Genomic DNA, 16,458 nt, shown 5'->3' with positions numbered 1-16,458 from the left:
TTGGCCATCTTCAAAAGCTCGAGAGCAGCCTACTGGCTCGAGGCCCCCCTATAGCCCATGATGCCTGGTGCTAAATACCCAGATCTCGTTTGGTAAGTCTAACTGCAGACATAATAATAAAGGAATCCTATCCTAGAATGCATAAATCCTACTGGAGAGACTACTAGTCAGAAAGGAATAGCTAGAGAAGACTCAGCCAGTGAAAAATCAAGAAGAACTCTTCTCGGTCCACTAGGATAGGGGGATGGAGGGGGGACGCAAGAAAGAAGGCGAGAAGAAGACAACTAACATGGAACGTTATGGTAGGTACATAACTTCTTTATGTTAAGTTGTCTATCTCGCCTTCTATTCTTGCTGGTTGGGACAGTGTCCCTAGCACCTAAAAACCTGGGTGGCTCATCAGAAAAGACTCTTCAGAACAGTGGAACCAAAGTCAGCTCTGCTCCTGGAAACCAAATCCAACTTGTAATGCGAAATAAAAGTATGTGGGTTGGCCCATGTAGCCGCAGCACAAATAGATTCCATGGGCAATCTGGCCTGAAAAGCCACCGAAGTAGCTAAAACTCTGGTGGAGTGACCTTTTGGTTTAACTGGCAATTCTTTATTCCTCAGTTGATATATGAATGTGATGATAGAAGTCAACCACCTGGATAAGGTTACTTTAGAGACTGGAAGACCTTGTTTACCTACTGAATAAGACAGGAAAAGTTGATCCGATTTTCTAATGTCCTTGGTTCTGTGCAAATAAAAACGTAGCTGCCTGTGAACATCTAACTGATGCAACTTATATTCCGCCATGTTGGAGTGGTTAGGGAAAAACACAGGAAGGTCTATGGACTGATTCAAGTTACTCTCTGAAGAGACCTTAGGAAGGAAGGACGGATTAGTTCTAAGAGCAACCCTGTCATTGTGGAACACGAGGTATGGGGGACGGACAGAAAGAGCCTGTAGTTCTGAAACTCTTCTGGCTGAAGTAATAGCTACCAGGAAGAGGGTTTTCCAGGATAAGAACTTCAGCGAACAAGAAGCTGCAGGTTCGAAAGGGGGCAAAATTAGCGAAGTTAAAATCAAATTTAAATCCCACGGTGGTGGAGGATCTCTCACTGGGGGCCTGAGCAGAGTGGTTCCTTTGAGAAAGGCTTTACCACAGCTTATGAGACATGATATTGTTATCCGGCAGGCCAATGTGAAAATTTGAAATTGCTGCTAACTGGACACTAATTGTAGCTGAAGCAGAACCAGCATGGAAGAGTTCTGCTAGAAATTCCAAAATGGAGTGTACTGGGGCTGAAAAGGGGTCTATGCTTTTTGCCTCTGCCCAGGAAGAAAAACGTTTCCACTTACTAGTGTAAGCTTTTCTGGTCGTAGACTTGTGTGATGATGAAAGGATTTCTCTCACAGATGGGGAAATATCTGGGAGCCTGACTAGGGTTGGAAGTGGAGCAACCATGCTGTCAGCTGGAGAGTGTGCAGGGATGGGTGCAGCCCACCCGATTGATGAATCAGGAGGTCTGGAACTAGGTCCAGAGTCCAAGGCTGTTCGAGAAGACAGGAATGCAGGAACAGAAACCAAATTTGTCAAGGCCAGTAAGGAGCAATGAGGATCATTTTGCAACCCGAAACGGCAGCCTTCTGGATCAACTTCGGTATGAGGGGGAAAGGAGGAAATGCATAAAGAAGTCCCTGGGGCCAATCGTTGACTAGATCATCTCTGGGGGGATGCCCGGGAGTGGAAGGAGGGAGAAGAAATTGCTGCACTTGTTTTTGAGGGGAGTTGCAAAAAGGTCGCAGCAAGGTTGGCCCCATCTGTGGAAGATTTGGTCTGCAACCACCTGGTTCAGAGACCACTCGTGAGACATGAGAATTGTTCTGCTCAGTCTGTCTGCTATAACGTTGGACTTCCCAGGGATGTGTGTTGCAATCAGAAACCGTTGGGAAGAGATCGCCCACTGCCAGAGTCTGAGTGCTTCTCGACATATGGGGTAGGACCTGGTTCTGCCCTGCTTACTGATGTACCACACTACGGACATATTGTCCATTTGAACTGCAATGGTCCCGGTAGGAAGAGAGTCCTGAAGAGCCTGCAACGCTAAGAGCACGGCCCTCATCTCCAAGACATTTATGTGCAGATGATACTCGTGAGGTTGCCAGGTGCCTTGGACTGTTCTGCCCTGATAATGCCCCACCCCCACCCGATCAGGGAGGTGTCCATGGTCACTGCAGCCACTGGAGGGGGAAGAACAAATGGTCTGCCGCGGAGCACTGATGTGGAGACCATCCACCACGCAAGGTGTTTCTTGCATGCCTGAGTGATCATAATCGTGTAAGACATGGGAAGTTGCTGGAAGGACCATTGTGTAAAAAGAAGCCACTGGAGAATCCTCATGTGCTAGGGGAACAAGTACGATAGCTGCTGCCATGAGACCTAACGTTTGAAGGACAAACCTGGCTTGAATCCTTTTGCATGCTAATAAAACCTTGACATGCTGACGAATCATGGAAACCCTGTCTGGTGGGAGGCTCGCTAACATGTCTTTGGTATTTAAATTTGCGCCTATAAAGGTGATAGATTGACAGGGCAACAATGCAGACTTTCCGAAATTTATTGCGATACCTAGCCTGGAGCAAATGTCGATGGTGCAGTCTCTGGCTTGCAGAAGGTGATGTCTGGTGGTAGCAGTGAGGAGCCAGTCGTCGAGATATGGAAACACCTGGAATCCTTGCCGTCTCAGATGAGCAGTAACTACCGCCATACATTTGGTAAACACCCTGGGGGCTGTGGTGAGACCAAAGGGCAGAGCTCTGAACTGATAATGGCTGGCTCCCAGCCAGAAGCGAAGGAATCTTCGGAAGAGTCTGTCCATTTTTATGTGGTAGTACGCATCCTGAAAATCTATGGAGCACATCCAATTGTCCTGACCCAGAAAGGGTAAAATGGACTGAAGCATGACCATCCGGAATTTTGTTCTTTGTACAAACTTGTTTAGTCTGCTGAGATCCAAAATGGGTCTCCAGTCCCCTGTCTTTTTTGGTACCAAAAAGAACCTCAAGTAAATTCCGGATCCTTGTTGGTCTGCTGGGACTTGCTGAATGACCCTTTTTCTTAGCAGTTTTGAGACTTCTTGCACTGTTTGGTCCCTTAGATTGGGTGGAACATCTGGAAGGGGCTTGTATGACTTTAAGGGGGTGCGAACAAAGGGGATTCTGTAGCCTCCGGATATGACGGACTGTACCATTTGTCTTGTGTTATGGCTCGCCAGGCTCCCGGGTACAGTGATAGTCTTCCCCTGACTGCCTCCAGAGGTGAGCAGCCGGGCAACCCTTCAGGGATGCTGGAAGGGCTTATCAGAGAAGGATTCTCTGCTGCCCTGGTTCTGCGGACCACCTCTGGCATGAGGGCGGCGTCTGTTATTGTTCCCTCCTCTGCCCCTGGAGGGAAACTCACCACGTGTGTCCGGCAAGGCTCCCTGGGATTTCCGGAACCACATTTTCCCACTCTTCTGACCCTTAGGATATGGTCTGGAGGGAGTGGAAAAACAGACTCCTGCAGCAGAGAGAGTCTTGCCTTCCTGCTCACACCTGGTAAGGGTATCTTTCACCTGTGATCCAAAGAGAGAGGAACCATCAAAGGGGTGTTGGTGAAAGACGCTCTGAAAGGTTCCTCAAAGTTACATAGCCGCATCCAAGCGTGCCTCCTTAGGGCCACGCCTGTGCCTGCGGCTCTACTCGCACCATTGGCTGCATACGAAATGAGCCGCATGGAGGAGTTTACCACCGAATTAAGAGTCACCAGCTGGGAGGCTGCCTTAGCTTGGGCCCCCTCAGCTGATGGATCTTGGAGGGCATCTCCAAGCTCTTTCAGGAGATCCCTCTGAAGACAGGTAAAGTGGCAGAGGTAATTCAGGGACCACATGGAAAAGGTCGCTGAAGAGAACATCCGCTTCCCATATCTGTTCATCTTCCTGCGGGGCAGTGATGAATTTTGTAGGTCTTCTAGGGGTCGGATCCACTGTGTCTGGAGCCGTCCATGCCTTTCGAGCCACTACAGACATCAGTGGGTCGAAAGGCAGAGACACCCAGGAGGTGGGAAGGTCGGGATCCAAACGCATCCAGGAATACCGACTCATCCTCAGAAGGGCTTAGGGTAGTCCAGTTTCCCCTCTGCCTAAGCATCTCAAGGATGTCTGAGAAGGAGACATCTTCAGAGGGGGATCTTGGGGACCCTTCCGACTCCTCTAAGTCGGTATCCGATGTAATAGACTCGGGGAAGTCAACATGCTTTCTCTTGCATTTTCTCTTGTAAGGTGGCTCCTCTGAAAGATCAGGGGAGGCCTCGGAAGAGGAGGATACACCCAAGGGGGTGTCCTGGAGCGCTGGATCCCCATGCTTGGGGTCTGGAAGAGGGGCAGAGGCTGACACAGGCACCCTAGGGGGAGGAGCCGATGGGGTCGAACGTGGGACTGACACAGGGGCCAGCACACTCCATCACCTCGAAGGCGTCCCTGCCCGGACGCAGAGAAGGCTCAGGCTCCGACAAAACCAAAAGCCCTCCCCGCACTGAGGGAGACGGCTCCGAGGCAGATGTGGGAGCCGAGCTCACCTGCGCCGAAGCACCGAGAGGAAGAGCGGGGTCGGACAAGGGTCCGATGCCACTCGACCCCTCGGAGCCGATGAGGGAGTCTCGGCGCACAGATCCCTCCAGGGAAGGTACCATGGAAGGGGTCGGAGCCGACGAAGGAACCGGAAGGGAGGGTATCGGCGCAGACGGTTCCACGGCTAGAACCCCAACGAACCCCGGCTCCGAGCTCAAAGGAAGAGTCGGAGGAGGAATATGAAAAGCTGTGGAAGGAACCGACTCCTGATGAGGAGGGCTGGACAACATTTTGGCAAGGGCCTGCGACTTCAAGAGCCTACTGACCACTCTTTCCAAATCATGGTCCGAAAGTCTAGAGGACCGAGAAGAATGGGATGATCGGTGACTACGCTCCGATTGGAGCAGGGACGACTTTGGAGCCGAATGTATCGACTCAAAAGAAGGAGACCTGGATCTCTTTCGACTCTCAGCCGGCTCCAAAGACCGTGTCAGAGCCGACTGGGAGGGAGGGACATTGGTTCCAGCCGGAGCCGAAATGGATTGTGTGACTTCACCCGACGGCTCCAAACTGGAAGCCGACGGTTTAGGTGGCCTGGAAGATTTCACTGGCTGAGACTTTGATGGTGAATCTTGGGGTTTAAGCAGACCCCTCAGAATCAATTTATTTTTGTGCTCCTGCAGGACTCTTGGACTGCAGGCATGACAGATGGAGCAAGAGTCCTGCAGGTGCACAGCGCCCAGACAATAAACACAAGAAGTGTGACCATCTGTCAGAGACATCTTCTGACAGCATGAGTCACACTTCTTGAATCCGGATGGTTTTGGATCCTTAGACATTCTTGGAAGAAGACCAAGTTTTCACACAAAAAGTTAAGGTAACCGATAAAAACTATTGATACCCTACAGTTACCACAACCACTACAAATACTAATACCACAAAGAAAAACAAACTTATCACTAACACTACAGGTTATAGAGAGAAAGTTTTTTTTTTTTTAAAGGAGATAGAAAAGAAAGGTTAACCTCTAACTCAAATGAAAAGAACCTTTCTGTGGAAAAGGGAGAGAAGGGGGAGGGGAAACTCTCTGATTCAAATGAGTTTCTTAAGAAGGGAAAGCTATTTACAGGAAAAACAAACTTACTACAATGAATAAAGTCTAACGACTAATTCTACTACAATACAGTAATTTTTACAGGAAAATAACAGTAATAATAAAGAAGCTTACACGACCTGAGCCAGTAGAACAACCTCGCAGCAGAAGCAGCAAACGAGATCTGGGTATCTAGCGCCAGGCATCATGGGATATAAGGGGGCCTCAAGCCAGTAGGCAGCTCTCGAGCTTTTGAAGATGGCCGAGTCGGAGCCGAGGATCAGCTCCGAACCCAACCAGCAAGAATAGAAGGCGAGATAGACAACTTAACATCTAGTGTTAAAAAACAGCTCCACGCACTTTAACCACAATAAACTGCCATAAAATAACTTATGATATCACTTTAAACTATATTTTCTTTTCGAGGGTAAAACCTTCACAACATATTCAAATAACTGTAACTGCATGACAAATCACGAACTGATGTTAAAAACACACACACGGCATCATACATATAGTAAAAAAGTATAAATTCTGACAAAATCCAAGTTGCAATATTTTCCTGTCAAAAGATAAAAATAAATCAGAGTAATAACAGTAAAGAGATGTGCAATTAATTTGTGGTTCTGTCTGCATGGGACAGTCCCTAGTGTCTTAACAGCACACATACATACTGCACTTCTGAGACAAATACTGAAAGTTTCCCTAGAAACAGTACAAAAAGCATTTGTCAGACAGAGATGCCAAATATACACTGCTACAAGAAGAAATTCCCACAGGAGTTAATGTAAGCACTGAGAAAAATAAAATTTTAAAATATTTTTTTAAATCAACATAAACATTGAAAGGATACTATATCTATTAATAAAATCAGAGGAAGGGTGTCACTAAATGGGGCTTATTTGAGCAGTCAGAACACTTTTGTCTTTGGATGGCAGAAAAAGTTTGAACACTCCCTCCCTGTGACAGCTGAAAGCTTTCCTCTTAGGATATACTCAGCCAATCAGCTGACACAAGAACAGACAGGAAGGAAAGTCTGAGCTTTTGAAAGCTAGACAGTACTGGTTAACCTTGGCAGATAACCCAAAATACCACTGAGACAGTGGGAATGATGAACATCTCCCTAAAACAATGTGGAAGCACACTCAGTGAAAAGGCAATAAACGCCAACTACAATGACATGACCACAGGTAGTGGCAAAGACTATCAGATGTCTCTAGTACTGCAGTGCAACAGAGATTCTATGGAACAGCTGCTGGATCTCACTGGAACACAGAGTTCCTTGAGTACTGACGTCCTGGTGCCTCAGCATGGAACCCTGACATTACATAGTACCAGTAATGGTGTGGAATGCAGCAGACAACAATCATTGGGTGCCCCTCACACAGACAGCCCATGAACACTGACCTCTCTGTGCCACTGCAAGGGACACACACTGTTAATGGCAACAGTAAGGGTCCTAGCACCACAACTATGCAAGTACTGTACTGTGCAACTGAAAAATAACAGACTTTGCTTAGTGCAACAGGTTGAACATGCACAGAGTATAAAGATTCCTTAGGTTTTAGAAAAATCTTTCTTGCACAAGTAAATTGCCTACACAAGTAGACCCCTTTATGAGCAGGTGAATCCAACCCCCACGCAAGTACGGCAAGATGTGAGGCCCAAAATTTAATGAAACCACAAAATACGTCAGCCAGCACTCTTAAAGGCTCTCTCAATAGTTGAAAACAAAAATTGGAAAAAAATTCCATGAAACTCTTAGTTTATTGCAACATTCAAGAAAAATAATAAATCCAAACACGAAAAGGTGTATAAAGCATACAGCCTTCATCAGTGCTAATAAAATCCATCAAACCATCACATATAAATACTAATCACAATCAGCCCACATGAAACAGAAAATCAGTTGTTCTTAATTGCTCATTAGTTGCAAACAAATTTTCTTAAAATGACAAGAGAACTTTACAAAAAATTATTATGCACCACATTGGGCTGGGCTCATGGCGCTTGATTACTGGCTTACCACAGCTTCGATATAAAGTCCTTTAACACTTTCTTATTAAGTCTGACGGAGCATTTATGCACGAAGAATGTTTTTTATTATGGTGAGTCTTATTTACAATTTAAGGGTACAGTGATGGGGGCTTCTTTTGTTCTCATCTATGCTGACTTGCTCATGGGGTACATAGGGGAACAGCTGATTTATGATAACAGACATGCATTTTTCTTGATGCCATGTATATATGGCGTCGCTACTTAGACTATTGTTGGCTTATTTGACACTCTCATTTGATAGATTTGCAGGAATTCGTACACTATTTCAATGAGAACAAATGGGGAATTACGTTTACTGTGAACTATCATCTGCATACTATTACATTTTTGGATGTTCAAGTGACTGTTATGGAGGATGGAACACTGAATAGCTCTAGATACAGAAAATATCCTCAGTTTAATATTCTTCTGCATGCTACTAGTTGCCATCCACAACATACAATCAAAAACATTTCACAATCACAGTTTTTAAGGCTTAGGAAGATATGTTCAGCTAATGAAGATTTAGAGATGCAAGCCCAGGATATGGTATTTAGGTTTCAGGATGGGGGTTATCGAATGGGGAATGTTACATGAGCATTAGTTGAGGTTCAGGGAAACCCATAGAAAACAAACACTGCAGTATCGAGTGAAATCTAATTTGCAAGGGTCCCCTATTAGATTCCTCATGGATTATGGGAGTAACAGTGCTTCTCTGCAAAACATTATACATAGACATTGGGATGAGTTGTCATGGATGATAGGCTTCAGGAAATTCTGACTGCTAAATGTTGTTTTTCATATAGGAGAGGTAAAACTATGGGAGGCTGGTTTAATCTTTATAAAAGAAATCAGACAAGGAATGCAGTTGATACACAGATTAAGTTGGATGGCAGGAAACTTTTGGGATGCCATCCCTGTGGGCATTGTAGATTTTGTCAATTTGTTCCTAAATCAAGTTCCTTTACCTCTCCCAATTGTTCAAAGGTTTTTGATATTTTAATTTATGGCAATTGCAGTTCAGACTGGGTTATCAGTATGGCAAAATGTTCTTCTCCTGCATTTGATGTGGGGCAGACCTCACGTCCCTTTAAGTTAAGGCTATCACAACATTTAAGTGATATCAGACGTGCTAGGTATACAAACGCATTATATAAACATTGTTTGAAACACCCTACAGCTAGGGTTTCCTTTACTATTATTGAAAGGATTTTACTACACAAAAATATATCTCAGGATGCACTACACTCCCTTTTAAATTATAAGGAACTAAAATGGATAATTAGGTTAGGTGCCTTATTTTCTCGAGACATTAATGAACAACTATGAATATTTTTACCAATAAAAAATGTTTTATATTGATAGTAGAAATATTTATGTGGATTAGATCTTATATCCACTTATAAATATAAACATCATAAGATATAAATGAGTTACTGAACAAAAGGCACATTAATATTGAAATATGGTCTGGAATAAATTTGTGTCCAAACTTTTTATCATCATTTATGCAGGGGTATATGAGATATTTATGCTTTATATTGCATAATAATTTTTTGTAAAGTTCTCTGTCTTTTTAAGGAAATTTATTTGCAACTAATGAGCAATTAGGAACAACTGATTTTCTGGTTCATGGAGGCGCAGATTGGGATTAGTATTTTGATGTGAAGGTTTGATAGACTTTATTAGCACTGATGAAGGCTGTTAGCTGAAACCGGTATGCTTTATACACCTTTTGATGTTTGGAGTTGTTATTTTTTTTCTTGAATGTTGCAATAAACTGCCAACCTGAAGGAGATCGTATTTTCCTCATGAACCCATGTATTGTACCGGCGAAGGTACCACCCACACAAACACACTCCCACAGCCACCCATGCATACATAACACACTCCCACACACAAAAACATTTACTCATATACACACATATCCTTCCCATTAAACAAGGCCCCCCCCCCACAAACACACACACACACACACATCAATCACTCATGGAAACACTCATGCGGTTACCCATGCTGACTCTCCAACGCACAGAGATACACATCCAGATTCTCAATTCCCTAACTAAATCCCCCCAGTGTAACTACCCAGTCAGACACACCCTCATCTAGGCACACACACATACACACACACACACACACAATATCATGCCCCCTGAAACATGCACACTCATGTTCACAAACATATACGCACTAACAGATCCCCCTTCCCCATGCCTTCAGAGAGCTTTCAGAGGACTGAAGGGGTAACCACAGTGTTTTGACGGTGGTCATTTTTTCCTCCACCAATGGAAACTTGTACCATTAAACGATTCTCATTTCAATTCCTCAGAAGTGTAACTTGGGAGCCACTGACATGTCTGGGGGTAAAGCACAAGGCTAATAAGCATTAGTCACTACTCTGAACTATTGCATTAGCAAGCAGCTCTGCCAAGGGAAATACCCTTCGTGTAGAGGCTCCCACTACCAGGAAACTGAGGACTTTGTGTTTTCTGTTGGCTTTGTGGCCATCCTGGGGACCAGTAAAGACACAGGTGTACTTTGTGAATTTGATGTTTCCAGAGGAACTATACACCATAACTGCCAATGAAACCAAGTGGTAAAGGTACACTCTCTAGAATGCTGCAGAAGATAAGGATGACAAGATGTGGACTCTTGTATGCGTCACAGACATATGCACATATTTTGGTGTGTGTCTAGATGTGTACTTTTATAGCTGTCATGAGTAAGAACGCCTCAATATATTACACATACATCGCGCACCTGCAGAGATGCAACAGTTTGTTTACTTGTTACATCAAGAAAATTGTGACCTTTTTAATATTTTTGTTAATAACTCACTAAAGGAGCATGTTGATATGATGGGTAAATATCACTTTGAAGCTGACACCACTACTGACAAATTGCCTCTCACACTTAGACATATAACAGTTTGCCAATCTGACAGATTATTAACATTATATTTGTCAAATTTGTGGTCCTTATTGCTGGAAATGAACATGACAACATGATGCATCACACATCATTTTGAAAGTTGAGAACAGTGAAGACAAACTGTCCTCTGATTCATGACCTCTGACATGTAAAGCTACACAGATACAACAGGTTGCCTACTTGTCAGATTATAGGAAATACAATATTTTTCATATCTTTTATCACTATCACATTTTGCAATGTTTGACACAGTGCTAGATGAGGTCACAGTCACATGTTAAAAACTGCATCCAGAACAACAAATTAGCTATAGAGACAACTAGGCGTCTTGTTGGCATAGTCACCAAGATGTTTTCACGTGTTTTGACAAATATACAAAATATGCACAGCATCTGCGTTCACTGCCATTAATAAAATCAGACTTAAGAAGTGCAATATCAACACTTGTACTATTGCCATGATCTGCATGGGCTACACAATTTTCACTCTTACACTTCTTGTCTAGCTATTATGATTCAAGGATTAGGAGTATTTGTTTCAGAATTGGTTGTCTGAAAAGTAAGCTAAGGATATACAATTGTTTCTATGGGAGAAGTTAACATCTAGCACTCCTGGGCTCCTCTACAGCGAATGAGTCGACCAAGCTACACTGACATATATCACAGTACCTTGCTAAACACTTAACTTTGTCAACAGAAATTCTGTAGGCAATTTAATCCAGTCCTTTGCCTGTATTAAAATGTATCTTTTTAGTTACCAATTTCACTGATCCCAGGTGACCCTATTCTGACTTGACACAAGCCACTTACTTAGGAAAAGTATGACATACTAATACATATTGTGTTTATTCAAAACTAAATGTCGTTTTGCCAATTCTCTGTAGAAAGCAAATTATTTACAACTTTTCCATAATTGCTACAATTATAATTCTCCAAGAATGAGTTTCATTAGAACAAAACTTCTTCTGGGTTCAGAATTACTGTTGCTTGTTTTCTGAACAGCCATATTAAATAAGCATACAAATACCTTCATTAACAAAGAAATCTGCCATATAAAATGCTGCTTTTATGGCCACTGGCGAATGAGGTATGCCTTTTTTATCATCCTTCCATTCAAAGGGATTCTTCTCTGGATGCCACTGGACTGCATAAATAGGATATTTGTATGCTACAGCAATTGAGAGAAATACAAAAAGTTACATGAGAGGTAACATTCTCTGCTATTTTCACTGCTTCCTAAAACCTTTAGCACGTTTTCGACTTCTTAAAAATTGATCTTTCACTATATTTTGACTACAGACAAGGAGACCAAAATTAGACTTACCAGCACTGGCATACCACTTGTCCTCTCAATGGCTAAACAGCTTACATAGGTGAGGTTCCACAAAGAGGTTTGTTCACCAGAATCGAGCAAGTGCATCAGTGTCTAGGGCAGGGCACAGTATTATATGCATCCTGACTTTCAGACAATCAGCAACATACTTTGGTCAGTGGCTGTTTGCTTCCATTTTGGCATACTTTGCTCATTTAGATGGAACTTCAACGCGCAGAAATGAAGCTGTACTACATGCTCCAGCAACGGGATAAATCAGTCACCAAAATGCCTTGTTATATAATTTAACTCAGTCACACAGAAACATGTTTTTTTTTTTTTTTTTTTACAGACGTTATGGGCTTCATAGCCCATCTAGTCTGTTCAATGTGCACTGTAGGTCTAGCTTGTGTAACAGTGTTGCCCCTTCAGCCCTTTTAAGAATGACTTTAAATTTATCCCATATACTTTTGAAATTCTGTCATTGTCTGTGACCTTACTTTCTAAATAAAAAGTTATTCCAATTATCTACGACTGATTCTGCAAAATAAAATTTCTTGTACATTGAATGAAAGACATCCCATCTTATTCAATTATCTTTTTGAATCTCTGTGGATTCTGAAGTAAAATGTTTTTTTAGGTCCCCTTCATGTCTCCTTTGCTCAAGAACAGACATGCTAAGTACTTAAAGTCTCTTTACATGACTTCTTATGCAAACCATGCAACATTTTTGTTGCACTCCACGGCAACTTCAAAAAAACAAAAAAAAAAATGATTTTCTAAACCAACAAATTCAAGATGAATCTTTTTAAAGGTGAGTTATACATGACTATGGGCTGCAGGAAGAAAAAGTCCAGGTACACACAATGGTAGAGCAGAATGTGAAAGGTTTCAAGAAAAACTGAGGCTTGAGTGTAAGAGAAAAAAATGATGAGAACAGGTTGAAGGCAGTGTAACAGGGACAGAAAGAAACAAAGAAAAATATGAAAGAAAACACCTAGGATTAAAATTTACAAAGGCCTTAAAAGTAATGAAGGAGAAAAAGTGGCAAAAACAGGAAATGAAAGGTCATGGAAAAAAACTGATTCAGTGGAAAGGGACAATACTTCCCTAAAATTGCAGAACCAATGCAAGTAAGATGATGAGCTCACCACTTGCACTGTACAATGGTTCATAGGTAGGTACTAGGCTATCATCCCCAAGGGCCTAAGTAAGCCTAGCCAACAAGGTTCCCTGGCTTACACCACCTAAGAAAGTTAATGACTAAACATATTCCAACAGAAATGGAAAGTGACAAGATAACGTGTTTGCAGACGGAATTTTAAAAGTAAGATATGAGAGGGGAGGCAGGCAAGGACAGGAAAAGGAAGGAGGACTGGAGTAACTTACTTGGAAGCACAGACTGGAGTAACTTACTTGGAAGCACAACATTTTTTAAGTTACTGGTTTATGGGAAGGCAAGGAGAAAGTTCAGAGCAGAACAGGCTTGAGGTTTAGGTATTTATTTCTTCATTCGGAGCCTCCAGCAATGAAAAGGACAGGGAAAAGTATATAACTGAAGAGTACGGAAAAGGCTATGAAAAAGCATGTGCAAAACTAGAAGGAGAAAACTGAAAAAGGTTGGACGTAGCCATATTATAGTTATGTACTTATCATAACTTGGCATCTGTGTTATCTGTAGTCACCATTCATCACATTAGGGGTCTTGGATTCGATATCGGATCTGAGCCGGCATACTCAGGACACAGCTTAGTTTAAGCTCCTCCCCTCCCATAATGCTCTGCTGCCCCACATTCCCTCAGATCGAATTTGCATAAGGAAAGAAGACAGACAAACGTATTTAAACAAAACAAAACCTCCAAATCTAACCAATCTTCCAGGAAGGGGGCTGGAGGGTGGGATCATGATGAATGGTGACTATAGATAACACAGATGCCAAGTTATGGTAAGTACATTTTTATAAATCTGATGTTATCTAGTCACTATTCCTCATGTTAGGGTCAGAGTCCCCAGCTACTTAAATCCTGGGAGGTCTCAAGGAAGGACATGCCGAAGAACCGTGGAGCCAAATTAAGCCCTTACTCTGGAAATCAAATCCAGCTTATAGTGGGAAATGAAAGTGTGGGGAGAAGACCACGTTGCTGCTGCATAAATGTCATCTAAAGATTGACGATCTGCAAAGGCAGTTAAAGTAGAAACTGCCCTGGTAAAATGAGCCCTCACTGGTGTAGCCAGGGAAATACCTTCTGAAGAATAAATGAAGGAAATGCACTGCGAAATCCAACGGGAAACCGTGACTTTCAAAATACCCCTGCCCTTTCTATTCAAGGAGAAGGCGACAAATAGTTGGTCTGAACACCTAAATTCTCATGTTCTATGCAGGGCAGCAGAGCATTATGGGAGGGAGAGAAACTTGAGCTAAGCTGTGTTCTGAGAATACTGGCACAGATTAGATATCGGATCCAAGACCCCTAACGTGAGGAATGGTGACTAGATAACATCAGATATACGAGGTTTACAGGATCAAGCTGAATCTGTGTAAGAAAGCAGAAAACTACAGAGTGTAAGGACTGGACAAGTGAGATGTATACTTGGGAGATTGTAGAAATGGGTGAAAGCATAGGAAGTGTTCTATGGAGACAAAATAAAAGCAAGTCTTAAAGGACTAAAATTGGTGGAATTACTAAAATAAAGTACAGTTGTGTTAAGAACTTAGCATAACAGAGTAGATGCATAACTATGGTCACTGCTGCAGTAGTGTTAACTCCGTTAAGATGTCGGTTACAGAAGTACCAACATCTTGCCTGAATTCCACAGCTCTTCTCTCTCCCTCACTCCTAGTTAGGTGTATGCCCCTCACTTGGATGTCAGCATTCTTTGGTATAAGATGGACATCAGCCCAAACTATCTTCAGCTGTTTCTTGCTCCTGTCAGTTACACAGACCTGGTCAGAAGACAGAACACTACTTGCTCAGGGAGCATATGCCCCCAACAATAGCAGTCCAACTAAAAGAATCCCCAAATCTCACTTTCCAGATACTATGAAGAGGTAATGTGCGCTGGTAGAATAAGAGGTTACTTGATAATACCCTCAAAACAACATGGCTATGGGCAGGAAACAAAAGGGCGGAGGACAGAAATATTACTGCAACAATCAACAGAACTGAACATCTACAATTATGGCAAATTTTTCACAACTTATTCTTGCAATGTTAACTGCTGCAGCACTGCTAACTCATGGGAAGATTACCAAAGCATGTGGACCAGTGATTGTCTGGTCTTGATAAGGTAATGGTTGTAGTACTCCTTGTAGAATGGCTGTAAGATTCTTGTCAAGGTGTTTGACAAGAGTTTGGAAAAAATGTCTTCCAAAAGTAGTACATGTGATCCAATAAAACCCTGTCATATTCATACAACATAGCCCAGACTTGTTCAGGTTGGGGTTTAATTCAATTAAGCCTTTTCCTGAGCAAACAAAAGGCCTTTGACTCCCATGAAAAGTAATTTCTTCTGGATGATCTATAGGCCTTTGGCATGAAAGGCTCATTTCTCTCCCGGTGTTGACTCATGCACAGTAAATCCATGGCACAAAACCCTGTTGACAGCCTAATTTCTCCACCCTTTAAATGGAGACACGTACTAGTTAAAGGTCCCTTCTCTCTCTCCACTTTTGTTTGTGCTGGCCACTGAAAACATGCTGGTCTTTCTTTTACAAGACTACACACATGCTGGAGCTTAGAACTCTTCAAACCATTACTCCATCTCTTCACGGTATGCTGTCAATGGTGTGCTATGAAAAAAGACACTTAACTAGTTCCCACCTAAAGCACTCAATATATGGGACAGGATCTGTGCCTTTATGCATTACATGGTTGACTCTCGTAAGTTTCATTAGCAACCATTAAGTCCTTTATTTTGGGACAACTTTCTCTTATCTACTGACAAAATCTTCACTTTCTTTCAGGACTGCTGTAGACATTCTCTACAAGCGAATACTGGCATTTAGCAAGATTTTCAGTTAAGAAATATCTACACTAGATACTCCCAGAGGACTCTGCTTCAGACATTAGCAGAGAGTACAGATAATTCCCAAACAAAACGTCTGTGCTCCAGATCCTACCAAACCCACAATTTACCTACACTTTAAAGAAAAGTGGTAGATCAGAACTCTTAAGCTGATGAACTAAACCAGAATCAAGGGGTCTCAAGTATGGGTCTATATTACTTTGTCAAAATGGCAATTCAGCAAACTGATATTCAATGAACATAAAACAGTGAACATTCACGTGTTACATAGAGAAAGGAGTTATTTGGCAAACAAAAGGAAATGCCCATTTCCCCACTGTAGTGGGCTCTTGGACTTTGTATACAAGGAGGCACAGTGGTTTGCATTGTTGCTTCTCCAGTTCTATTCTTGGTTGGCTTCTGTGTGGAGTCGGCATGTCCTTCCTGCATTCGTGGGGTTTCCTCCAGGTACTCCGATTTCCTATT

General features: G+C 42.6%; 1 protein-coding gene across 1 annotated transcript in view; it reads right to left on the bottom strand.

The window, feature by feature from the left end:
• The window catches only part of GGH (gamma-glutamyl hydrolase), an 879,365-nt gene that overhangs the window by 41,480 nt on the left and 821,427 nt on the right, over nt 1-16,458 (bottom strand). The window contains exon 8 of the mRNA XM_044067735.1: nt 11,683-11,823. Coding sequence (XP_043923670.1) covers nt 11,683-11,823 — 141 coding nt within the window. The remainder of the gene's footprint in view (nt 1-11,682; nt 11,824-16,458) is intronic.

Source organism: Protopterus annectens, chromosome 1.part0, assembly GCF_019279795.1.
Source record: "Protopterus annectens isolate FY-2018-M chromosome 1.part0, PAN1.0, whole genome shotgun sequence".
NCBI classification, from domain to species: domain Eukaryota; kingdom Metazoa; phylum Chordata; order Ceratodontiformes; family Protopteridae; genus Protopterus; species Protopterus annectens.
This window is presented reverse-complemented; position numbering and strand designations above follow the sequence as displayed.